This window comes from Myotis myotis, unplaced genomic scaffold, assembly GCF_014108235.1.
Source record: "Myotis myotis isolate mMyoMyo1 unplaced genomic scaffold, mMyoMyo1.p scaffold_m19_p_2, whole genome shotgun sequence".
Lineage (NCBI taxonomy): Eukaryota > Metazoa > Chordata > Mammalia > Chiroptera > Vespertilionidae > Myotis > Myotis myotis.
In genome coordinates this window covers 158,845,635-158,872,467 of record NW_023416324.1, presented here as the reverse complement: position 1 = coordinate 158,872,467, position 26,833 = coordinate 158,845,635, and the positions used below count along the sequence as shown (strand labels likewise).

General features: G+C 40.6%; 1 protein-coding gene and 1 pseudogene across 2 annotated transcripts in view; one reads left to right on the top strand and one right to left on the bottom strand.

Annotated features, from left to right (window-relative positions):
- KPNA1 (karyopherin subunit alpha 1) overlaps positions 1-20,363 on the top strand; it is an 82,562-nt gene extending 62,199 nt beyond the window's left edge. The window contains exons 10-13 of one of the 2 annotated variants that reach the window (XM_036351852.1): positions 5,980-6,105; positions 8,756-8,883; positions 15,573-15,751; positions 16,978-20,363. In XM_036351852.1, coding sequence (XP_036207745.1) covers positions 5,980-6,105; positions 8,756-8,883; positions 15,573-15,751; positions 16,978-17,165 — 621 coding nt within the window. In that variant the 3' untranslated portion in view covers positions 17,166-20,363. The remainder of the gene's footprint in view (positions 1-5,979; positions 6,106-8,755; positions 8,884-15,572; positions 15,752-16,977) is intronic. The other variant, XM_036351851.1, reaches the window with a different exon arrangement.
- LOC118677084 lies at positions 4,494-4,693 on the bottom strand (annotated as a pseudogene).
- Positions 20,364-26,833: the final 6,470 nt, after the last annotated feature.

The following is a 26,833-nucleotide window of genomic DNA, read 5'->3' as shown; positions in this document are numbered from 1 at the left end:
GTTTCAGTGTATTTGCTAAGTTTCTATGTTTCAATTCCCACATCAAATTTTATATACTCTTGCTGTTTTTTTTTTTAAGCTATGACCACACTCAGCTCTGAGCCTTAACACATGCTTTCTTCCTTCTGCATGGAATATATCTCTACCCCCCATTCCTGCTTTGATCACTACCTCACATGTATCCACACTCTGCCCTGTCTTCTCATCTTCAGGTCTTGTTATGACAAAACACTGTTTTCTCTGAGAAGCCTTGTTTGCTGTCATACTCTTAAGTTACTGCTCCTTCTTTTGTTTCATCCATCATGGCACTTATCACACTGTATTATAAGTAACTAGAGGCCCGGTGCACGAAATTCGTGCACTGGGGGTGGAGGGGGGAATCCCTCAGCCCGGCCTGTGCCCTCTCACAGTCTGGGATCCCTTGCTCCTTACCGCTGCCTGCTTGCTGCTCCCTACCACTCGGCTCGCTGCTCCTCAGTGCTGCCGCGGAGGTTCCTGCCACCTCCGCTGCACTCACCAGCCATGAGCCCGGCTTCTGGATGAGCAGCACTCCCCCTGAGGGAACTCATTGTACCTCCAGGCCCTGGTTGGTGTGAATCAGTAGTTAGAGTGTCCTCCCACGCACCAAAGGGTCATGAGTTCGATTCCAGGTGAGGGCACATACACAGGTTGTGGGTTGCTTGGGCAACTGATCAGTGTTTCTCTTTCTCTTTCCCTCTCCCTTCTTCTCTCTCTCTAGAATCAATGAGAAGAACATATCCTTAGAGGAGGACTTAAAAAGAAAAAAAAATGCTGGTTTGGTTCAGTGGATAGTGCTTCTGCAGGCAGACTGAAGGGTACCAGGTTGGATTCCAATCGAAGGCATATACCTGGGTTGCCGGCTTAATCCAGGGCCCTGGTTGGGGATTCAGCAAGAGACAACCATTTGATGTCTCTCATATTAGTTTCTGTCTTTCTCCCTCCCTTCCACTCTCTGTAAAAAAAAAAATAAATAAACAAAAAAAAAAATCAATGCAAAAATGTCCTCAGGTGAGGATTAACCAAAACAAACAAACAAACAAACAAACACCCATTCCCAGTGTGATTATTGAAGGAGCATATGAAGTATTTGTTGAATGAACGGGAAGGGATGAGACTTTGCTTTCTAACTGTTTTAGCAACTCTGCAAGCCAGAGGGTTTATTTTTATTTTTTTAAATATATTTTATTGATTTTTACAGAGAGGAGGGTAGAGGGATAGAGAGTGAGAAACATCGATGAGAGAGAAATATCGATCAGCTGCCTCCTGCACACCCCCTACTGGGGATGTGCCCACAACAATGGTATATGCCCTTGACCAGAATTGAACCTGGGACCGCTCAGTCCACAGGCTGATGCTCTAGCCACTGAGCCAAACTGGTTAGGGCCAGAGGGTTTATTTTTTATTTTCATTTTTATTGATTGATTATTTTAGAGAGAGGAAGGGAGCGAGAGCAACATCAGTGTGTTGTTCCACTTACTATGCTCTCTTTGGTTGCTTCTTGTCTGTGCCCTGACCAGGGATCCAACTGCAACTTTGCTGTATCAGGAGGAGGTTCTAACCCACTGCTCAGGGTGCTGCCTGTCAGGGCCCCTCAACAAAATCCCTCTGGTATGCCCTGGCCCCTGCTGTGGTTCGGCGCTCCTCTGCCACAGCAAAGGTTTGGGTTCCATTCTGTCAGGTTTTGGGTTTGATTCCTGGTCCAGGCTGACTGCTGCTCAGCAAGTGACCGAGGACCATTAAAGTCCATGTGCTCTAGTCATTTGGCGGGGACTGGGGGTTCCATGGCTGACTTGGCCGACTCTGATCCCTGCTACCCCCAGTCCTCCATCCAGGGCGACTTCAACTATAAAAGCTACGTGGCCTCCAGGTAGGTCACCCTCTCCATGGCTCACCAGGCTTGGTTTCTGCGCAGTTGCCCTGGGAGGTGGATTTCCGGGTTCCCAGGGAGAGCCGGTTGGGGGCTGAGTGCTGGCTGACCTCTGCAGTCGCCCCACCAGCCCCGATCTCCCCGGCCTATGGCCCCGCCCCTCACTTCCTGATCTCAGATCAGGGGACCACAGGCACCTCAGTACCCAGTCCCCTGGGTGCCGCCATGCCTGCGGCCCAGCCCCTCCCTTCACGATTGCAGATCAGATGGCCGCAGGCAGGCTGTACCCTGGGCCTGCACCCGGTGCTCAGGGTGCTGCCATGCCTGCTGCCCCGCCCCTCCCTTCATGATCACATATCCAGGGGCCACAGGCACGGATGCCCTGGGTGCCGCTGTGCCTGTGGCCCCGCCCCTCCCTTCTCGATTGCAGATCAGATGGCCACAGGCAGGCTGCACCCTGGGCCTGCACCCGGTGCCCAGGATGCTGCCGTGCCTGCTGCCCAGCCCCTCCCTTCGTGATTGCATATCCGGGGCCGCCTCTCGCTTCAAAATCGCAGATCAGGGGACTGCAGGCTCAGGGGCACCCGGTGCCAGGGTGCCGCTGTGCCTGGGGCCCTGCCCCTTTTTTCGCCATCGCAGATCAGGGGGACGCAGGCCAGTCGGCACCCCTGGCCCTGGTGGTCCTACACCCCGGCTCTCTCTTCCTCTGATCGCCATGGCAATCACCGGCACCCCTGCCGGGGTGTTGCCTGGCCGGCTGGGCTTTCTGATGGCGATCACTGGCTGGGGGGCGGGCAAAGGCAGCCCTGCGGGCTGCCTTTGCCCGCCCCCCAGCTCTTGCCTGCCACCATTCTTCCGTCTTTCCCCTTTTGCCTCCCATCATTGCGCCTATGTATGCAAATTAGCCGCCACCTTTGTTGGCGTTTAACCACCATCTTGGCTGGCAGTTAATTTGCATATAGCCCTGATTAGCCAATGGGAAGGGTAGCGGTCGTACGCTAATTACCATGTTTCTCTTTTATTAGATAGGATTACCACTGTATTATAGCTGTTTAATCACTGATTGTAAGCTTCTAGAGGGGAATCTGTGTCAATCTTGTTCATTTTTATGTTTCTGTAATCTAATAGTTCCTGACACAATGTGTAGGAACTAAAAAAAAATATTTATTGAATGAAGTTCTGAATCTATACATCTAATTCTGACTTTCTCTTAAGTTTCAGTCCCATATATCCAGTAGCCTGTTAGATATTTCTGCTTGCATGTTTCACATTTGTCTCTTACAATTTATGTTCTTTTCCCACAAAGCATATTCCAAATCTTGGTTTTTTCCATTGCAATTAAAGATACAACAATTAAAGATACAACTCTTCATCCACACTTGAAACTTTGCAGTCATATTTGATGTCTCTATATCTCTCAGACTTTGTATAGTAAGTCACCAGGTCTTGTTGATTCTTACTGTTATCTGATTCATGTCTTATCTTAGTGTTGCCAGATCCACGTCCTATCATCTTATTTTGGTTTCCTTTATTTTTTTACATAAAGGTTGTTGCTATACCCACCTGATTCATCTTCCTACTCTCCCAAGCATTTATCCCCCTCAGTTTATTCTAATAACAGCTTAACCTTTCTTAAAATAACCTTGTTCACATTATTTATTTTCCTCTTAGAAACAAGCTTCACCCTAGCTGGGTGGCTCAGGGGATAGAGCGTCAGCCTGCGGACTGAAGGGTCCCAGGTTCGATTCTGGTCAAGGGCACATGCCTGGGTTGTGGGCTCGATCCCCAGGAGGGAACATGCAGGAGGCAGCCAATCAGTGATTTTCTCTCATCATTGATGTTTCTATCTCTCTTCCTTCCTCTCTGAAATCAACAAAAATATATTTTTTAAAAAATAAACTACAGGGAAACTTAAAAAAAAACCAACAAGCTCCTTTAATGCCTATGACAGTGGTCAGCAAACTGCAGCTCGCAAGCCATAAAATACCGACTTCTGCACATGGGCCACGAAGTTTCAATCGCACTGTATGTGCACGTCCGCATGTGGTATTTTGTGGAAGAACCACACTCAAGGGGCCAAAGAGCCGCATGTGGCTTGCGAGCCGTAGTTAGCCGACCACTGGCCTATGAGATAAAGAACTTTGAAAGACTTTAAGGAATTTGTACTTCAGAATTTTAGTCTCAGTTTTCTTTTTGACCTGATAATTTTGGTCTATTTTCTTATTTTGGTACTTGTGGTAGCTGATCTCAGCATTTTCTCATTTTTTTAATATGTTTTTATTGATTTCAGAGAGAGGGAAATAGAAACATCAATGATGAGAATCATCGATTGGCTGCCCTCTGCATACCCCCTACTGGGGATCAAGCCTGCAACCCAGCCATGTGCCTGACTGGGAATCAAAACTGACCTGGTTCCTGGGTCAGCGTGCATTTTCTCAGTTTCTTTTTTTTTAAAGGTCTCACACATTTATTATTGAACCAACCGACTACTGCAGAAATAAAAAAGTCAGCAGAAAAAATCATGAGTCCATTAACTTTTCAATTAAAATGCCCCAACTGTCCAGACAGTAGTGATCTTTTCAATCATTTAAAGATGTAGGAAACCTGGATACAGCATAAATATGTGAGTCATCTCTCATGTCTGATTCCTCATAGACCCAGTTTGGTTCTTCTCCAATGTCTCTTCTTCGAGTTGTACCTCATTTTATTACCAGTTTTCATCTGAATCCATTGGGGAATGGGCCGGTTGTGCTTTTATTTCTTGGCCAGGAACTTCTTGAACCTGAAAGTCTTGTCAGAAGACATGGTGAAGAAGAAGCTAACGCATTCACCTCGACGGTGGAGAAATAGCTCATTTTCTCATTTTTAACCTACCTTTGGGGGTCCTTTCTCTGCTTTTGAAATCTTACCTCTACTCCCTATGAAGTCTTTCTCTGACAGCTCTTCCCCAAGTCTTATGTTTAACTTCGGATGTGTTTATTTTACAGATCACGTATTTTGATGTTTTAAAAGTTGCTTGGTGACATCTTTTATACTGTTATTTAGAAAGGTTGTATTTGTTTAAAGTTTTTTATTTTTTTGAGCTACATTAATTTAACAGGCAAAAAAAAGACTTCCTTTTAATTTGCATTTCTGTCATTTCTTGTGAGATAATTTTCTATTAAAATTTTAGTTTCTCACCAATTTACATATTAAAGATAGCAACCCTCTTATCTGTTGCATTTTCCTATTTTTTCATTGTTTTTATGGTTGAAAAGTCCTTCACTATCCCAAACCAGCTATTTACTGAGATTTTCTTATGTTTTATGATTTCTCTTTTATATTCATTAAACCAGCTGCAAAATTTATTTTTATAACTAGGGTTAAGAACTGATTTTTAAAAAAATATTTTCAACTCCTTTATTCTAGTACCAACTATTAAATAAGACCACCAGTTGTTGTGGGAGGAAAGGATTAACTTTATTATGTACTTAATTCTTTATAAATATCTGCATTTGCTTTTGGACTTGTTATCTATTCTGTTGTTCAGTAGTTGATTCTTGAGCCAGCCACCTATTATTTTAATCATGACAACTTTATGATTTTAGTTATGGTAGAGTAGCTCTCCTTCATTTCTTACCTCCCTCACCCTTGTAAGCTGTTTGGTAGCTGGGGACATACTCTTTTTATCTTTGTATCTTATAGTGCTTCATTAAGTATGTATTGGTTCATTGACTACCAATTAGAGGGTTATCAGAGGACTTAAAATTCTGAGACCACTTTTTAATTTTTGGCTGCTTGATACAGTACCCATTCAAAGGCATTTTAATATGCTGTAGGGATAGGAAAGTAACTAAGACATTATTATATCTTACTAAGTATGGTTTTAGTAGTTGACAATGTGTACAATGAAACTGCTTTGATGATGTTAGAAACTAATTCTTACTAGCAGTGAATACTTTTTTACATATATAAAGTTATTTGTTTCTAAAATTTCAAGGGGAGACATTAAGTTATTTCTTTGCCTTTTTCCTAAAATAAAGTTTTTGAGTTAAAGATTTACTTATATTTGTTTGCATCAATAAGTAAAATTTTCAAACTTCTCATTTTAGGTAATTTTGAATTGCTCCGCTCTGCAGAGTTTATTGCATTTGCTGAGTAGCCCAAAGGAATCTATCAAAAAGGAAGCATGTTGGACAATATCTAATATCACAGCAGGAAATAGGGCCCAGATCCAGGTAATTTCAATACAAAGCATCTGTATTTTTTTGCATATTTTTATGGATAAATAAGATTTTTTTTTTCTGTCAGTCTTTAAAGTATGTATTTTTTCTATTGCCTTGGAGGCTACTTACTGCCAACAATGCTCTCTTATTTGGTCAGTCTGCATCTTACTTTTTTAAAAACCCTACTTTGAAGAAGATAAGTCTTTTGAACTTACACTTGGGCCTTGGTATTTCCCTTTGCCTTTAATATTTGATGATTTTCCAAGATAGTGTAATAGTGTCTTGTATTCTTGCAGTTTTGTTGGACTTTATGCTAAGCAGGTTAACTTCACTCTTGCCAAGTAAAATACTTATTTTCTATTGGACTCATGCATTAGATTGCTTTAATTTTTCATGAACCTTTGGGGACCCATTTTTCTCTAGCTGGTTATCTGCCCTTTTATTCTTACACTAGGGGCCCAGTGCATGAATTTGTGCACCTTCAAAGGAACCGTGGGCTGCAATGCTGCTGTGGGCACAGGGGTGGATGTTGGCCCTCCCACTGCAGCCCCCGGTCCCCTGTCTGCTGGCAGCCCCGTTCCTGCTGCCGCTGCTCCCACACACTGAAAGAACCAGCCCAGCTCGCACCCGCTGACAGTGCAGAGCGATTGGGGCTGGCGCCAGCAGCGGTGCAAAAGGTGGATGCTGCCCTGATTGCCCCTCAGGAGCAGGTGGAGGTGGAGAAGCCCTCAGGGGCAATCAGAGCTGGCAGCAGGTGCGAGCGGCAGCTCGGGTGCTGGCTGCCAGCCCCGATCGCCCCTCAGGAGCAGGGGTAGTTGGAGAAGCCCTGTGGGGCAATCGGGGCCGGCAGCTGCCACTGGCACCACTGATGGCACCAAGCAATCAGGGCTGGTGCTGAGTGGGGCCAGCAATGGCAGCAGGTGCGAGCACCGGGCAGGACCACAGCACATAGAAACAAAGAATTTTCAGTAACCACCAGAGGCTCACCCCAATGACAGTGACCGGCACCCCACCTTGGTCTGGCACCCTCGCTCACCTGCTCCACCATCCTGCTGCGGCCGACACCCACCATGTTCCATGCACGCCCCCTGGTGGTCAGCACACGTCATAGTGACTGGTTGTTCTGCCGTTTGGTCTATTTGCATAGTAGGGTTTTATATATATAGATCAATGGGAGAATAACCCAAGTGGAAGATTAGCAGTGGTCCAAATGGTCCAACATAGGCCATGAGAAAGGCTGGAACAACGGGTTGAAAAACAACTTAGGAGATTTTGAGCTGAGTGGAATCGTAGAGGTCATCTAATCCAGCATTCTTGTTTAAAGATGAAACTGAGACTCAGAGAAATAAAATTATTTTCTACAGGGCATCTCGAGTAAATGACAGAACCAAGATTAAGTGTCTTTCTGCTAAACTTTGCTTACTGCTCTCATTGGTGTAATAGATAAAGTTCTCATCCAGGAAAGCATGGGTTAGGTTAATCATCCCTTAACAGAATTCTGTCATGAACTGACATTGGTAGCTATTGCAGTTCTTAGCTTACATACAAGGTGATTTTAACTGCAGTTGATTGCTTGCTATGCACCAGACTGCTATGTAAAACTCAAGTTTTTTTTTATTAGAAAATGATATGAACCAATTTAGGTACTTGAGCTAAGGAGAAACATGGAGAAAATAATTTGAGGAAGACTACTTTAGTGTTAGTAGGGTAGGTGAGAGGGACTGAGTAAAAGTACTCTGTCCAACTAAAGGCTTTTCTGGTAATCTGGATTGAGGTGGTGGCTTGGACCAGAATGGTGGCAGTGCTAAAGGAAAGGAAAGGATGGACCTAGAGCACTTTAAATTGAAAATGTAAAAGATGTGGTGACTGATTGAATTTAGAATAAATAAATACAAAGAGAGCCTTTGTGAATTTGACAAATTTGAAAGGAAACCTGGTATAGAGGGCAGATGATGTGCTTGAGGCGATTAGCAGATCTAAAGTAAGCTGTTGGCCATTCTGGGTTGGAGCTCCAGTGAGAAGGGAGTCACAACCAGAGTTACAACACACATGTCAGGGTGGATGCTATGAGAGAAATGAGAATAGCAGAGGAACAAAGAATTGAACTTTTATTGTGGGTGGACCAAGACAGGATAATAAAAGAGAAAACTCAGAGGTAAAACTAGATTACAAGGTCACAGACTCCAGATATCAAGTATGGCCAAAAGGTTAAGGATAATGAGGACTTAACTCCTTCCTATTTATTTTTAACAGGGGGAGGGATGCCATTAGTGAAACCACCTGAAAAGTTATAATTAGTATTATGAACACTTTTTTTAAAAGCGCATGTTTTTATTGATCTTAGAGAGGGAAGAAGGGAGGGAGAGAGAAATATCGATCGGCTGCCTCAGGCATGCCTCCTACTGTGGTTTGAGCCCAAAAACCCAGGCATGTGCCTTTACTGTAAATTGAACCTAGGACTTTTTGGTGCATGGGATGATGCTCAACCAACTGAGCTACAGCAGCCAGGGCATATCATGAACACTTTTATAAATTTTTGTTTATTATTTGTCAATTGCAGTTGACATTTAATATTTTATGTTAGTTTCATGTGTACACATAGTGGATAGACATTACAAATCTTACAATTTTCCTTCCCATTTAATTTTTTCTTTAATTTCAGACTGTGATAGATGGCAACATTTTCCCAGCCCTCATTAGTATATTACAAACTGCTGAGTTTCGAACAAGGAAAGAAGCTGCTTGGGCCATCACAAATGCAACTTCTGGAGGATCAGCTGAACAGATCAAGTAAGTACTAGCCAGGTAGCATCTTATAAATTAAAGGAAAATTTTTCTCTACCATTTAAGAATGCTAATTCTAGCCTCCTGGAACATGATTCTGTTTCATAATTAGACACAAATAGATGTTTTATTCCTTATACCTTTCCCATGCCTTCTTGCAAACAAATTCTGGGATGTGAGAAGTACGGCAAAGTTGAGGTTTGAAGCAGAAATAATTATAGGGGTGGCTTCAGCACACTCTGGAGCTGCTTGGTCAGAAATATCTTGAGTAGTCTAGAAGGTTACATGTAGACTCCTTAGAGTCCAACTTTAATAGTTAACTCTTGCTCTTTCTAGTTTAAATGGTTTAATTGAACCAGACTTGAAAGAGAGGTCTATCTTAGGGTAAAGTCCCAAATTCAGTGGAGGCAAGTGTCTCCTAAAGTACTATAGTATTCAGTAAAGAGAGAGAGAGAGAGAGATCTGTATCAGCTTGAGACTCAAATGGCCCCTTGGGTAGTAGCAGCTTATAATCTTAACACGTTAAGTGCCCAGCCTGTTTTGTCTTCCGGATGGAAAGTATAGTGTCAGTCACTGGTGACTGACTGGGCGCTTAATGTGTTAACTAGAGGCCTGGTGCATGAAATTCGTGCATGGGTGGGGTCCCTAGGCCTGGTGAGTGATCAGGGCTGATCAGGTTCCCCGCCTTTCTGCCTCCTCCTTCCCCCACTCCCTCAGCACCCTGCCACCACTGCTGGTTGCCCGCCATGTTCTGCACTGTCCCCGGTGGTCAGCGCACATCATAGTGAGTGATCGAACTCCTGGTCTCCCAGTCAAACTCCTGAGGGGACAATTTGCATATTAGCCTTTTATATAGGACTAGAGGCCCGGTGCACAAAATTCATCCACAGGGGGGTAGTCCCCTCAGCCCAGCCTGCACCCTCTCCAATCCGGGACCCCTTGGGGATGTCCGATTGCCAGTTTAGGCCCAATACCAGGGATCGGGCCTAAACCAGCAGTCATACATCCCTCTCACAATCCTGAACCGCTGCTCCTAATTGCTCACCTGTCTGCCTGCCTGGTTGCCCCTAACTGCCCGCCCGCCAACCTGATTGCTCCTCACTGCCTCTGCGTGCTGGCCTGATCATCCCTAACTGCCCTCCCTCCCCCCACCAGCCTGGTCGCCCCTAACTGCACCCCACTGCCGGCCAGGTTGCCCCCAACTGCCCCTTCCCTGCTGGCCTGGTCACTCCTAACTGCCCCCCCCACCCCCCCGCCAGCCTAATCGCCCCCAACTGCCCCCTCTTCCGGCCTGGTTGCCCCCAACTGCCCCCCTCCCCTTGCCAGCCTGGTCGCCCCATGCAGCCTGCTGTTCAGTTGTTTGGTTGTCCCTCATTAACCCCCCCTGCCGGCCTGGTCGTAGGCAGCCATCTTGTGAGGGTTAATTTGCATATTACCTCTTTATTGTATGGGATAGCTAGAAAAGGCATTTGTAGGGTAGGAATCATAAACATAATGAAATCTTACCATTTGTGACAGTATGGATGGACTTAGAGGGTGTTATACTAAGTGAAATAACTCAGGGAAAGACAAATACCATATTATTTCATTTACATGTGGACTCTAAAGAACAGACGAAACATAAATAGAGTTATAGATACGGAGAACAGACTGAGGGTTGCCAGAGGATTGGGGGTTGGGGACTGGGTGAAAAAGGTGAAGGAATTGAGAAGTATAAATGGGTAGTTACAAAATTGTCATGGGGATGAGATGTAAAATACAGGATAGGGAATATAGTCAATAATATTGTAATAACTATGCATGGTGCCAGGTGGGTACGGGAAATACTGGGGAAACACTTTGTCAAGTATATCATTGTCTAACCACTATGCTGTACACCTGAAACTAATACAAAATAATATTGAATGTAAACTGTAATTTGGAAAAAAGATGTGGACAGGAATTAATTTCTCAAAAGAATATTACATAATTAACCCTTTTCGGTCCAACCTCGAGGCTGACTCGACAGACCAGGTGCTAGGAGCAGGTCCAATGTCGAGCAGTAAGAACGTTAAAAAGTTCAACATTCAATCCCGTCAATTAACTTGGACCAGACTGTTTGATTTCCAAAAATAACATTAGACCACAAAGGGTTAAATGCTAAATTATGGACATTCAGTATCTCAGATAGAATAAACAAGTAGTGATGAAGAAAAAATTGAATCCTCAACTCTTAGCTTGCCTTAACTTTCTTTTTTTTTTAAAAAAAATATATATTTATTAACTTCAGAGAGGGAGGGAGGGAGAGAGAAACATCAATGATAACAGAGGATCATTGTCTGCCTCCTGCATGCCCCCTACTAGGGATTGAGCCTGCAACCAGAGCATGTGCCCTTGACTGGAATCGAGCCTGAGACCCTTCAGTCCACAGGTCAATGCTCTATCCACTGAGCCAAACCAGATAGGGCTGCCTTAACTTTCTTTATGGGGAAGATGGTTTCGGATGAGAGTTAAAGCATCAGCCCCTTCCTCATATGTAGTATTGGAGAAGCAGCTACCTCTCATATTGCTGCTTTGGCAGTTTAAATGTAGGCACTGAATCAGTGCTAATTTTTATTGCTCTGTTGAAAATTTAAAAATGAAAAGGTAAAGTAATCCTAACACTTCAGAATTTGATCCAGTATGGAAGATAAGTATTTACCTGAAATAGTAAAATTATAAATAGGTTGTTAATACATGCAACAACTATTTTGGTAAAGTTCATCATGGACAGGTTATTAATCGAAGACTGAATACCATTTTGTTATAGTGCAGAAACTTAACTCTTGTTTATATAAATGAGCCTGTGGTAAAATTGATTTTATTATGTGTTGTTTCACTTAAAGTGTAGAACGAATGGACAATGTTGAGACTTTAATGTATGTACCATGATTGCAAGTATGCCACCACCAGATGGCAGTCATGTGCAATACTATAGAAATTTGGAACAGTTGATAGTCAAGTTTTATGTTCAAATTCAGATTTATAATTATTAATGGTCTCTTTATACCAAATCTGTTTTCTTTCTCTTTTTTTTATGCCCCTGATTCTATTATAATCACCAGTTTATTCTGATCATCAGATTATTTATTCACTTGATTTTTAGATTCACTTGTTGATGGATGTGTATTTGTTGTTCATAATTTGTATCTTTACCTTTTTCTTCTTCTTCCTCTTCTTAAAAGGATACCTTTCAACATTTCATATAATACTGGTTTAGTGGTGATGAACTCCTTTAGCTTTTCCTTATCTGTGAAGCTTTTTATCTGACCTTCAATTCTGAATGATAGCTTTGCTGGATAAAGTAATCTTGGTTGTAGGTTCTTGCTATTCATCACTTTGAATATTTCTTGCCACTCCCTTCTGGCCTGCAAAGTTTCTGTTGAGAAATCAGCTGATAGTCGTATGGGTACTCCCTTGTAGGTAATTGACTGTCTTTCTCTTGCTGCTTTTAAGATTCTCTCTTTGTCTTTCGCTCTTGGCATTTTAATTATGATGTGTCTTGGTGTGGTCCTCTTTGGATTCCTTTTGTTTGGGGTTCTCTGCGCTTCCTGGACTTGTAAGTCTATTTCTTTCACCAGGTAGGGGAAGTTTTCTGTCATTATTTCTTCAAATAGGTTTTCAATATCTTGCTCTCTCTCTTCTTCTGGCACCTCTATAATTCGAATGTTGATACGCTTGAAGCTGTCCCAGAGGCTCCTTACACTATCTTCATATTTTTGGATTCTTTTTTCATTTTGCTTTTCCGGTTGGGTGTGTTTTGCTTCATCGTATTTCAAATCTTTGACTTGATTCCTGCGATCCTCTGGCCTGCTGTTGGGATTCTGTATAATATTCTTTATTTCAGTCAGTGTATGCTTTATTTCTAGTTGGTCCTTTATCACAATATCGAGGGTCTCACTAGATTTCTTTGAGGGTCTCATTAAGTTTATCGGCGGTTTCTAGAAAATTCTTGAAAAACCTTAAAAGTGTGGTTTTGAACTCTATATCCAGTAGTTTGCTTTCCTCCATTTCTGTCATTTGTGTCCTGTTTCTTTGTCTCCGCATTTTTTATGCTTTACTGTGTTGACAGAGTGGCTTTCTGTGCTAAGTGTCCTATAGGGCCCAGTGGCTCAGCCTCTCCAGTTACCTGATGTGGACACTCTTGGTTCACCCCCTTGTGGGCTTTGTACACAGTCTTGTTGTAGTTAAGCCTTGATTGTTGTAGGTAACACTGGGAGGAATTGACCTCCACGCCAATTGGCTGTGAGAATCAGTTGTGTCTACGGTGGGAGAACTTCTGTGCTGAAGACACCCTTCTGGGGCAAGACTTGCTTCAGTGGGGCTTTGGTGCTCACTGAATCTGCCCCCTGAGTATGCCCCTTGTGGATCTGAGGAGTTGTAATTGGATGGTCCCACTCTGACCACTGGGTACACTGGCTCTTGGATCTAAGGAGGTGCTAATCTAGCCTCTGTCTGAGGCTACCCAGCAGAAGCCAGCTGTAAAGCAATGCAAGTTGCCCTGGGGCCTTGGGCCAACTGCAGTTTGTTAAGTAATTTTCTGATTACAAAGGGCCAGGCCTTTCATATGCAAAAGCCTCCATGCACGGCTTGGGTGGGTCGGGGTCCCAGGGGATCAACAGGGTGGGTGGAGTGAGCAGTATGGCTGCTCTCAATCCTGCCCTCAGAGGCCCTGGCAGTTGCTGCGAGCGCCTCCGAGAGAAAGCTGCGCTCAAGTTCCAACCAATGCCAGACAGTCCAGTTTCTCCCATATGAGTCTGGGTCCCCAGAGACTCGCACGGAACTGGAGCTCAGAGCTTGAGACTCCCTCCCGATTGAAAAAGACAATTGTGTCCTCAGTCGCGAGCCCTCTCCGCATGCACCTCCACACTTTTGTATTTTACTTCTGCTCTGCACCTCCTCTGAGTCTCATTATGCTTTTCTCTTTCCTTGTAGTCCGCACTTTTGTATTTTACTTCTGCTCTGCACCTCCTCTGAGTCTCGTTATGCTTTTCTCTTTCCTTGTAGTTGTTGAATTTCCACTCAGCCAGCCTTCCTGTGGTTCTGGATGATGTCTGTTCCGTCTTTTAGTTGTATTTTTGAAGTGTTTGTGCGAGGCAGCAATCTCTGGTGTTTACCTATGCCGCTATCTTGGTTTTTCCTCTCCAAATCTGTTTTCTTAATTGAAATGGTTAAACTGTACACATACATATTTTGAAAACATTTGTAAAATACTGTGGTAGCTTTCATCAGAAAGTATTCAGGGATATTTTGCTCAGTTAGAGAAGAGAATGGATACTACCCTTTTAAAAAATTTGCATAGCTATTTATAATAATTAAGTTAGTTATCAATATTCTAGCAGTCCCTTATTAATTAGATGAAGCGTTTTCTTAAAAAGATTATTATAAAAATATTATAGTCCAAATTATTGGAAATAGACTGGCTTTCTGATAAAGATATCTATGTGGCTTCTGCTCTTTCTTGTTGGGAAGACAAGATTTAGATAGTTTTCAAGTATAGAAAATATCCATAATTCTATGCTAAATTAACCAATTATAAACATACCACTATGGTGGTCTTTATTTATTTATTTTAATGTATTTTTATTGATTTTAGAGAGGAAGGGAGAGGAAGAGAGAGATAGAAACATCATTGATGAGAGCGAATCATTGATCGGCTACCTTCTGCACACCCTACACTGGGGATTGGGCCCACAACCCAGGCATGTGTCCCAACCAGGAATCAAACAATGACCTCCTGGTTTATAGGTTGATGCTCAACCACTGAGCAATGTAGGTGTATCGGTTTTTGTGTGAACATAAGTTTACCTCATTGGGTAAATACCTAGGATTAAGATTGCCAGATTGTATAGAAAACTTTGTAAAAAACTGACAAGCTGTCTTTCAAAGTGGTTTATTCTAATTTGCATTCTCACCAACAAAACAAAAAAAATGAGTTTCTGTTGCTCCACATCCTTACCAGGATTTGGTATTGTCAGTGTTATGGGTTTGAGCTATATCAGTAGGTCTGTAGTATCATTGTCTTAATTTATAGCCCCCTAATGATATATATAGGGTGTCCCAAAAATATGTATACACAGTTTAACAGCTGACTCTATTACGTTTTGAAAACGAAATGTATCTTAATAAGCACTGTCTTTATAATTATTCAATGTGTGTATACATTTTTTTGAGGATACCCTGTATACGAGTTGAGCATCTTTTTATATGCTTATTTGCCATTGTATATCTTTGGGGTGTATGTTCAGATCATTTGCCCATTTTTATATTGAGTTGATTTCTTATCTTTAATATTTAAGCGTTCTTTGTACAAAATAGAGTGGCCTGTTGGGCCTGTTATGCTGGCTTTTGCAGCAAGTGTGTCATATTTCAGAGGTGCAGTTAGCTATAGAAACAAAACTATTGTATTTTATGAGTTGCGCATGTTCAGAGAAAAGAGAGTATTCCAGTTTCTTGGAGTCCAGTAATTGTGGAAGGAAAAAAGAACGGAACTGGCTGCTAGAGAACTACTTCATTTATTTGTGCTTTTTGTGTGTGATAAGGTGTAGTGTATGGTTGAATGGGTGCCCTTTTTTTTTTTTTATCTCTGTAGTCAGGTTGAGGATGATCCTTCCACCAACCTAATAAGTTTTACTGAATTAAAAGCTTTGACTAAAGTATTCTTTTTATTACTTTAGGTACCTCGTAGAACTGGGTTGTATCAAGCCACTCTGTGATCTCCTCACAGTCATGGACTCTAAGATTGTACAGGTTGCCCTAAATGGCTTGGAAAATATCCTGAGGCTTGGAGAACAAGAAGCCAAAAGAAATGGCACTGGCATTAATCCTTACTGTGCTTTGATTGAAGAAGCTTATGGTAAGACAGAGTATTAAGCAGATGTCCTAAAATTATTTTCTTTTTCTCTTTGCTTTTCTGGCCTGTCCACATCTGTCATTAGCAAACATATACAAAAATTGTTCTCTTATGAATGATAATGTTTAGTATGTAGACTTGGAAAAGAATATGTATTGTAAATAAAAGGGAAGCAAGTACCTTCAGTTTAGCCAGTTTTACACTAGGCTCTTAGGATCTTCCCAATTCCCTGCTTTTCCTTGTGGGTACTCTTGCATTCTTACTAGTCCATCTGATGCTCAAGAACATCCATATCTACTGTATCTGATGCCTGACTCCTTTGCTCTTGTAAGATTGAGAGTTCTGATTTTGCATTGCACCTTCAGTTCCTGTGTTCCTAAAAAGTTTCTGACTAGAGTTTCATCTTAGAGTCACTTGGTTTCCTCATTCTTCTATTTCAGTCTTTACTGTATTCTTAATCATCAGTTTACTAATGTACTTTAACCTTTTAAGTTGCCTAAGTGATTTTAATGCATGGCAACAACTTATTTTTTAAAAACATGATTACAAAAGCTATACCTACTTAGTGTAAGGGATTTTGAAATGTATAAAAAAGAAAATGTTCTTTAACCAGAGATCTTTCTCCACAGAGGTAACTATTGTTACTTTTTTATTTCTATATATTTTAATATGGATATATATATGAATATGTATTTTTTTTCCATTGAGCAATGTTATTTTTTCCTTTGAGTGATGTTAATATTAAGATCAGATGGGCTTGACCTTAATAAAGGGAATGTGTTGGCTAATTGCTCTAGTCGGACTTCTAAGTTTAAGCAATAGAAATAGATTCTGACTGATTTAAGGATATTACACCTTTGCTGTAATGATATTGGATAACAGCGTCTATAGATAGAACTAGAGCCAGGAATTAATTAGGCCATAGGTACAGTCCAGCAGGAACCCTTCCGAGACTGGCCCTTGGCACTGAATGATGTGACTGTTACGGAAATTGCTGTTTCTGGGGTCTGGCTGTTGCTTGCACATGCATTTAAGATGTCAGTTTGTAATGTGCTGGTATTCAGATGTAATCCCCAGCAATACTGTCTATGCTATTACAAAATACATATGAGCTATAAGTAAAGAAGAGAGTCTTCCGTTATCTCAAGAAAGACAACATATGGCAAAACATGGCTTCATTAGAATTTCCTATAGATAAACAACAGATTTTCCTTTATTCTTTATTCTAGGTCTGGATAAAATTGAGTTCCTACAGAGTCATGAAAACCAGGATATCTACCAGAAGGCCTTTGATCTTATTGAGCATTACTTCGGTACCGAGGATGAGGACAGCAGCATTGCACCCCAGGTTGACCTTAGCCAGCAGCAGTACATCTTCCAGCAGTGTGAGGCTCCTATGGAAGGCTTCCAGCTTTGAGGCAATACACTGCTTTCATGTTCCTGTGTCAGACCAGGCTACCTAGTCACGTCCTCTTGTGGAGCCCACAGTCCTCATGGAGCTGACTTCTCAAATGTTTTCCATAATACTGTTTGCGCTCATTTGCTTGCCTTGCGCACCTGCTCTCTTACACACATCTGGAAAACCTCTGGCTCTCTGTGGTGGAATATCCTTCTAAGGAAAGAGTAACCAGAACGGCCCACTCTTAAAGGAAAATCCCTAGGCTTTGGAGATCTGCACTTCTATATTCTAAGAGTCATGGAAATACACACATATTCATGTGGCTTTCTTATTTTGTGGCAGAAAAAAGAGGACTCCTCCTTCCCTTTTAAGTGGGAAAAAATACTGACATTAAAAAGATAAGACTAAAACTTTATCTTGAGTTTCACACAACTACTTGCAACAAGGGAGATGTTTAGACCTGTTGTGTACTTCAGAGTACTTTTCATGCGTTCTTCCACAGTGAACCCTGGTGGCTTTTTCTAGCCAAATTTGCATTAATTCTTACTGAGATTGGATGGTTTTCTTTCCTCTGTTGGCGCCATTCTTCACAGATATTAAAGTTAAACCATCTGCTCTCTCACCTCCAGCCTTCAGGTGAATGTGCTTTCTAGTTGTCAGGAATGCTGAAGAACTAACACTGATTTTCTCATGTGATACTGGTTTGAAGATTTCCTTAGAGCAGAAAGCAGAGGGGCACATATTAATCTGTATGGCTATTGCTTCTCTTTGGTCTTCTGTGTCTTTGGATTTGAAAGTGGTTCAGTTCTAATGCTGGGTGAAGATTGATTTAGAATCCTTAGTAATCTAAACTATATTCATTTAATAACAAAATTAAAAAAAACCCTCCAATTTTCCCAACTTAACCAGTGTGTTTAGAGGCTGTGTTTCTGCATTTAAACAGATGTTTCAGGCTTTGTGGTCCTGATAAGGTCCTCATTAAATTGTAAAGTTCACCCTAGGTGCTTTTCCCCTCTGTGACTGGCAGAGAACACGTACTTTTAAAGGTTACTTAGGGACATTTTTTTTTTTTTAATTAGGTGCAGCTTGATTCTAATGTATTCATCCTGCATATATGAATATATGTTCCCTTTAATGCAGCATCCTTATCTTGAACAAATAACTATCTTCTCAACATGACCTGTTTAACCCAAATAAGGGCAGTGATCTTTTTCTTATAACCTCATTATTCCCTCCCTAATCATTTCATTTCATCTCCTACTAGTTAGTATAGCCCAGTCAAGTTGCCCTCCCCCTTGTCATAAAATAAAAACAGTTTCTACCTTCTGGCTCATTTAATGATGACTGCAATCTGTACCTGCAAAAAGCGCTTCCAGTACTGTCTTCAGTGATCTACATTTGAGCTTGGACTGGAACGAAAAAATAAGTTTAATTGCCAAGAGAACTGCAACTGAACATACGACTTCTTGGTGCTAGTTGGCCATCTTGACTCAATGTTGGGACACACTCTCAGAGAAGATTTATATTTGTTAATGTGCTATTCAAAATGAATTCTGAAGGAAAAGTTGCTCATTTCTGTTTCAGAGAATACCCTTTTAATCCTCTTTAATCTTGTCCTCTTCTAGAATTCATTTTAACCCCACAGTGTAAGTATTTGGAAGTTCCCCTGATAAGCTATTTATACATCTCTGGTAAATCCTGCTGAACGTTAGGGATATTCAGAGCTTTCGTACCTCATCATGTTGTCATTTAAGCAGTCAACTTATGTGACCTGATTTAGATTTTTTAAAAATCCACTTCATTTAAAGTAGAAAGGTAACAAAAACAATGGACATTTTAGCCAAGCCTGTGACACTGTCTTCACACCTAGCTTGTAGTTGTGTCTGTGCTCTGGATGGATACGGTCTGATATTTGTCTGTCATTGATGGAGCAGCCACTGCAAAACTAGTCAACTCTCATTTATAACTGTTAATTTTTCTAGTGCTGCTTTGTGCTGAAAGGACAGTTTAGTTTACTGCACTTGACCTGTAAAAGACTTTGATTCTTTGTAATTTAGGGACAAGTTAGGTGGTTAGTTTAAAGAAAAATTTTTAGTGTTGCCTTGACTTCACATTAAAATATATCTTCTTTCAGAAGGGTAATAGAAGCACTGATTCATAGTAAAAATCTTGGGTTTTAGCTTTGACTTCTTTTGTTTGTGGCTGAGTTTTTAAAAATTGTAAATTACTGGTAACACGTCATTTCTGTAGGATGTTTAAATTATGTATCTTCTACTGGGTAATTTTAATAGTTTTCAGTTCATGTTGATAAACCAGTTTGAATGGAAAGTATATATAAAGCACACAAAGTTGTTTCTCCAAGTTAGAATAGCATACATTGGAAATTTTTGCTAGCAATTGCAGGTGTCTCAATGAATGAATTAAAACAAAGTCCACTGAACTAATGTCGTTTATTTTCTATTTAAAACAGAGAAACGTGTCTTGCTCCTGTCCTAGAAGTTCATGAGCCGTGATATATGAGCTAAATTTTTTTTAGAATAAAATGATTTTTTAAATATAAAAACTGGAATTAACTAACTGGAAAACTGAGCATAAATATGGGAACTGAGAAAGCAGCCTTGTTTTGTAATAGAAATGACATTTCAGGAGGTAACTAAGTCCTATTTTTAGTTCTCTGCCTGGCAGATTCTGTTAATTTACTTTCCATATATTAAATATACCCTATCACTAAGATGTTACTCATTACAAAAGCATGTTAATTTTAACACAGGAAAGCTCTTCTGTGGTTTTATATACTGATGAGGGAGAAAGTGGCTTGATAGTCTCTCCCCCTTTTCCTTTTCTCCTCCGAACTTTCAAAGTGTAGTCTTCGTAATGAGAACTTCAGTAGGGGGGGAAAAGCATTGAGAAGATCTGGGAATTAAAGGGACCTTATAGCTGAAGGACCAGCAAGTAGATATGATTAGATTGGGAAATACTGAGAAAGTTAAAGATGATTGATATGAAGAATGGTGAGATTTAGGAGATGGAGTTTACCATGGAACACATTAATTCATATTCTTGTCACGATATAGTTACCTTTGTCAGCTGTACTGATTTTTAAAACTATATTACCCTAGGATTGTTTCTTCCATCTGCCATATAAAACTTGGGTTGCTTTCATCATCACAGATATAAACATTGACAATTATCCGACAATAAATCTGAATTATTCGAGATTGTTGCTGACTTTGCTAAGAAAATAGCATATTTTATAAACCAAACTACCCCATCTAAATCATCTGTTATACATGGCTACCCCACCACAGGCAACTTTGAATTTACTTATCTAGTGTTGAATAAACATTTTAGTTATTTAATCCCCCAATTTGGGGTTGTATTATGAAGGTATACCTTGGGTTGAAGGATTTTTCTTTTTTGCTGATTAGTTTTGTGAACATTTTTATATTAGTAAGTCATAGCTGTTTTAAGTTTTGGGGCTTTTCAAACTGGGTGGAGCAAAAAACAGATTTACAGTTGTGAGTACATGAAAGTTTATTGTATTATTTATTAGTTATTGTATTTTCCATATGAACAACAGTAAACCTACTTTTGCCTTACCCTGTAAAGGATTAGAAAATTGTGATGTTCAGTAAAGAAAAGAGTTCCACTTTTAGAAAGGGGTATTGTTTGTTTTCCATATTTATAAGATACTAGAGGCCCAATGCACAAAATTCGTGTAAGGGGCTTAGCCCTCGCAGCCCCAGCTTCGTCCGAAAGGTCATCCGGACTGTTCTGCTGTTTGGTCTAATTAGCATATTAGCTCTTTATTATATAGGATATGCTACCTCCTACATTCTAAACTTTGCTCATTTGCAGTGATAGGTATAAACCTACACATGGGAGACTCAAATCTGAATTTTTTGCCATCTGAAAATAAAGCCATTTTATTGTGCGGTAAGCAGAGTATATATGTAAGGAAATATTTGGGCTACATTTTCTTATCAAAAGTTCTATATAGCCTAGCCGGCTTGGCTCCGTTGTTGAGCGTCAACCTATGAACCAGGAGGTCATAGTTCAATTCCTGGCTAGAGCATATGCCTGGGTTGCAGGCTCGATCCCCTGTGTGGGATGTGCAGTAGGTAGCCAATCCAAAAAGGATGGGCAATAATGGTACCAGACATCAGAATAATGTGTGATAAAATGCAACAAATCTTAAATGCTAATTTTAACATCAAATTGCTACTGGGAAAAAATGTATCTGGAAATTTGGGATAAGAACATTGCAAGTAGCTGAAGTTCCATCCTTTCTCAACTAAGGAGAGATGAGTCCCAGTGTGTTTTCCTATAGGTCAAATAAAGATTACTATTTCAGCTTCTGTTTCCCAAGTGCTTGGCTAAGGGATTTCACTTGTTCTCTTTTAATCCTCCAACTGCTCTTTGATGTGGGTAGTTGTCACTATGTTATAGATGCCAAAATCAGGGCTTACAAGGCTTAGGAGAATTTACTTTGCCCAAGGTCACAACTATTAGATACTGTTTGTCCAAAGATGGGGAAGTGTCTTGCAGGTTTTATGTCAAAGAAAGCAGTCATGGAGGTGTTCTGTGCCAGGAACTCTCAGAATTACACATGTCAGCCACAGCTGGGCCAGCTTTTTTTGTTGGACCATTCTTTCTGAATCTTCCTTAGCAGCAGCATCCTTAAACTGACTACATGAGGTATAAGTTATTTTAAGATTACATAGGTCCTCAGCCCAAACATCTTTCCCCTTCTGTGGTGCTAAAATTATGTATAATCCGACTAATAAAACAAATTTAAAAATAATATGCAAATGATTTTGAGTTTAGTAGCATAATGGCTAAACTCAGAAGCATGTTTCCATTCAACAAACAAATGTAGAAGGTATTAATACAGAAGTAAGGTTTTAATACAGAAGAATCCTGCCTTAGAAAGCAGTGCCACGCATGGATGTGAATTTAACACAGCTAACTTCCTAAGGGAGAATCGTCCCAAGGAATGTCAAAAAGATCACTTTTTAATGTAGGCTGTTATGTTCAGCTTACCGCGTTTATGTCCTTTTTCAAAGTGTTCTTACACTTTGGAATGGTTCTACTAATTCTTTGTACTTGAATACAGTATGTCAGGCCATGGGTGAGCGCCTTGCACCTAGTAGATCTTTAATAAACACTAAATGACTGAAGGAATATGCAACTATATGATATTAGTAAAGGGCATTTGGTTACCAAAAAGTTCAAAGGAATTCCTTTTATGCTGCTGTCTGAAATCAGGATTAACAACTCGTAAAGCTACTGTCTTAAAATGTATTTTATATGTAGTAACCTTTCAAGAGACAATTTGATCTGAAGTTTACAAAAGCAAATGTAGCAGAAATTTGTTATATAAAAACAACCTATGCCTTCTGAGAGAAGTTAATGGTATATTTTACAGGATAGCTAATTATAAAATCAACCCCATGTGTTTATGTATACTAAAAATAGCTCTCCAGTCTTTTCTGGCATAGTCTAGGGTTAAAACTTTTGTCCAATTATATCCAATTGATGTGGAAATTGATGGTTACCCTTCATCCGTGGTCGGCAAACTGCAGCTCGCAAGCCACATGTGGCTCTTTGGCCCCTTGAGTGTGGCTCTTCCTAAGCCTTAGGAGTACCCTAATTAAGTTAATAACAATGTACCTACCTATATAGTTTAAGTTTAAAAAATTTGGCTCTCAAATTTCAATCGTCGTACTGTTGATATTTGGCTCTGTTGACTAATGAGTTTGCTGACCGAACACTGCCCTACACTATTAAATAGGGATTTTTTATTGTTACATATTATATGTATTGCTGCAGGAGAACATTATCCATTCCTCCAATTTAAGTGACAGATCAGAAACAGAAAGATGGTATGTTTCTTCATCCCATGATTGCTTCTCTACTATTTTTGAGAGATTCCACTGACCAGGTGTTTTGTTTTTCTGAAAACAAAACAAAACCTTAAAATATACCCTTAACTCCTGCAGACTACACTATCATCTATAGTACAAAATTGTTGGGTTTACAAGTTTATTGTAGTCAGCTTAGATGATTGTTTTCCCTATTTCATTTGCCATTTTGAAAGAGCCTTGTTTGAGAAAAAAGTAAGTGGTCATTTCTGTGATACTGAATGTTCTGCAAAGAATAAAATTACTCTTAAATTCCTTTTTCTTTCCCACTTACCCTAAGGAAGCCAAAGGAGTCCAGCAGGTGGGTGTCCACAATGTGGTTCACTTCCTTACCAAAACCACTTGGGTCCAGCATTATTTAAAGTGATGGGGAGGGAGAAAATAGAAACTCAGAAGACCACAGTGGTGGGAACAGAACACTACCAGAGAGAGAGCTCGGCAGGATGGGGTGTAAAATATCCTGTGAAGAGTGCGGAACTTTCCAAGATTAAACTGTGGTTATGAGGAGAGAGCCCTCTTGAGAAGTCAGCAGTGGCTGTACTGGTTTTCTGGGGGCAGTCCCAGTTTTTAGATCAACACCTGTTATTTCAGTGTCTCCTTTTGCTTTAAAAAAAAGTCTCAGTTTAAGTAAGTTATATGGCCAGCCCATATTTAAACTCAAGTAGATTTTCATATGTTTAAATTGCTGGTGGTCTAAAGCAACTATATGTACACAGTCCTATTCAGTTTGATTTTTGAGACTGAATTGGGTAATCAGAGTTACTACAAAGCAAGTCAGTCAAGATGACCCTTAATGTAGGAAATCACTCCCAGGCCATGTTTAGGTCTGACACACTTATACAAAAAATTTGTAATTAAAAAAAAAAAAAGAAAAAGAAACCAGCCCGCCGGTGTTGCTCAGCAGTTGAGCATCAACCCAGGAACCAAGAGGTCACTGGTTTGATTCCTGGTCAGGGCACATGCCAAGGTTACAAACTCAATCCCCAGTAGGGGGCATGCAAGAGGCAGTCCATCTGTGTTTCTATCTCTGTTTCTCTCCTCTCTCTAAAAAGCAATAAAAACATATTTTAAAAAACAAAACAGCCCTAACCGGTTTGGCTCAGTGGATAAAGCTTCGGCCTACAGACTGAAGGGTCCCAGGTTCAATTCCGGTCAAGGGCATGTACCTTGGTTGCGGGCACATCCCCAGTAGGAGGTATGCAGGAGGCAGCTGACCGATGTTTCTTTCTCATCTCTGTTTCTAACTCTCTGTCCCTCTCCCTTCCTCTCTGTAAAAAATCAATAAAATATATTTTTTAAAAAACAAAACAAAACAGCCCTAGCCAGTTTGGCTCAGTGGATAGAGCTTCGACCTGCATACTGAAGGGTCCCGGGTTCAATTCCTGTCAAGGGCACATGCCCGGGTTGTGGGCTCGATTCCCATTAGGGGGCATGCAGGCAGTAGTGATCAATGATTCTCATCATTGATGTTTCTATCTCTCCCTCTCCTTCCTCTCTGAAATCAATAAAAATATATTAAATAAATAAAAATAAAAAACAAAAACCAACTGCCCTGACCAGGTAGCTCGGTTGGAGAGTTGTCCTCATATGTCAAGGTGGGGGGTTCAATCCCTGGGTAGGGAAAATTCTAGAATCAACCAGTGGATGTATAAATAACTGAAACAAAACGATGTTTCTCTTTCCCTCCTCCCTCTAAAGTCAATAAATTAAATGTCCTGCCTGGTGTGGCTCAGTTGGTTGAGCATAGTCCTGTGCACTGAAAGGTCGCCGGTTTGATTCCCAGTCAGGGCACATACCTGGGTTGTGTGTTCCATCCCTGGTCAGGGCGCATGGGGGAGGCAACCAGTCAATGTTTCTCTCTCTTGCCCTCTAAAATCAATAAAAACATTTTTCATAAATCTTAAAATGATCCATTTGTGGCAACATTTCTATTTAGAATATTTGCAAATTTTACAAATTTGAGGGGCAAGGAGAATAAACTTTTCAACCACAGATGAGACTTTCCATTTTAAAACTATAGAAACCTGGCCAGCGTGGCTCAGTGGTTGAGCATTGACCTATGAGCCAGGAGGTCACAGTTCGATTCCCGGTCAGGGCATGTGCCCAGGTTGTGGGCTTGATCCCCAGTGTGAGGTGTGCAGGAGGCAGCCAATCAATGATTCTCTCATCATTGATGTTTTTCTCTATCCCTCACCCTTCCTCTCTGAAATCAATAAAAATATATTTAAAACAAAACTTCTATGGAAGCCCTGTGTAGCTTAGCTGGTTGGAGTGTCATCCCCTACACCAAAAGGTGGTGGGCTCAATTCCCGGTCAGTGCACATATCCAGGTTGTGGGTTCAATCCTCACTTGGGGGTGCAGAGGCAACTGATGGATGTTTCTCTCTTAAAAAAAAAAAAAAATTTATGGGCCCTAGCAGGTTTGGCTCACTGGATAGAGCAGTGATGGCGAAGCTATGACACGCGTGTCAAAGGTGACACGCGAACTCATTTTTTTGGTTAATTTTTCTTTGTTAAATGGCATTTAAATATATAAAATAAATATCAAAAATATAAGTCTCTGTTTTACTATGGTTGCAAATATAAAAAAATATATGTGACACGGCACCACAGTTAAGTTAGGGTTTTTCAAAATGCTGACACACCAAGCTCAAAAGGTTCGCCATCACTGGGATAGAGGGTGGGCCTGATGACTGAAGGGTCCCAGGTTCAATGTGGTCAAGGGCACGTACCTCGGTTGGTCGAGGTGTGTGCAGGAGGCAGCCGATCAATGTGCCTCTCTCACATCGATGTTTCTGTGTCTTCTCTTTCCCTTGCACTCTCTGAAAATCAATGAAAAAATATCTTTGGCTGAGCATTAAAAAAATAAATAAAAACTTTAAAAAATGTTATGGGAAATTTAAAGAAAATAACTTGATTTCTACAGGAAGGAAAACTTCCAAATCACTTATTTGGTGGCAATTAAAGGCTGCAAATATAGAAATTGTTAAATAGGGACTGTAGGATACTTTGAGAGCCCCAAAGCAAATCTATAATTATGGTTCCTGTCCCTTTTACCCTGCTCTTACTCCATACTTGCTGATGCTCCTGTGCCCCCCAGGAAGTAAACTATTAAATTCTTAGTCTTAATTCACAAGGACTACAATATTATGACTACATGTTAGTATTATAACATGACTAGTGGATAATGGTTTGACTAGTTATAGTCATAGCTTTGATTTCCTTTACATGAATTCCTGACCAAAAAAAAAATCCAGAAATCAAGAAATGAATTTTAATACTGGACATTTTTTCAGTCAAGTTCTGGGAAAATTATTTTTCTGAATATTCCTATCAACACATTCTCATGTGCCCCTTTTCCCTCATTCTTGTGGTATTTCTAGTGGGCTAACTACACTCCAGCACTAACACCCCAACCTAGTCCTCATGTCATGTGTTTACCTTATCTAAATTCCTCTTTCATTACTCTCCCAGCACATAGAACAGTTATTGGAAAAATAGATTTGCTTAAATTCTTTGGAACAAAGCCTACACTTTTTTTCTTAAGTACTTTTAAATTTATTTTTAATGAATTAATTCCAGTGGAAATAATTTCAATTGATGCAGAATTTAAAATGGTTCTATGTTTCCCAGCAACAATCACACTAATCTAGGCTAATGGGAGGAGGATAGGAGAGGGAGAAGGCACAGTTTAAACAGAATTGAACTTTAAGATACAGTACAGTGAAAAAGTGTGTCTTTTAAAAGTGTTACAGAGGGGAG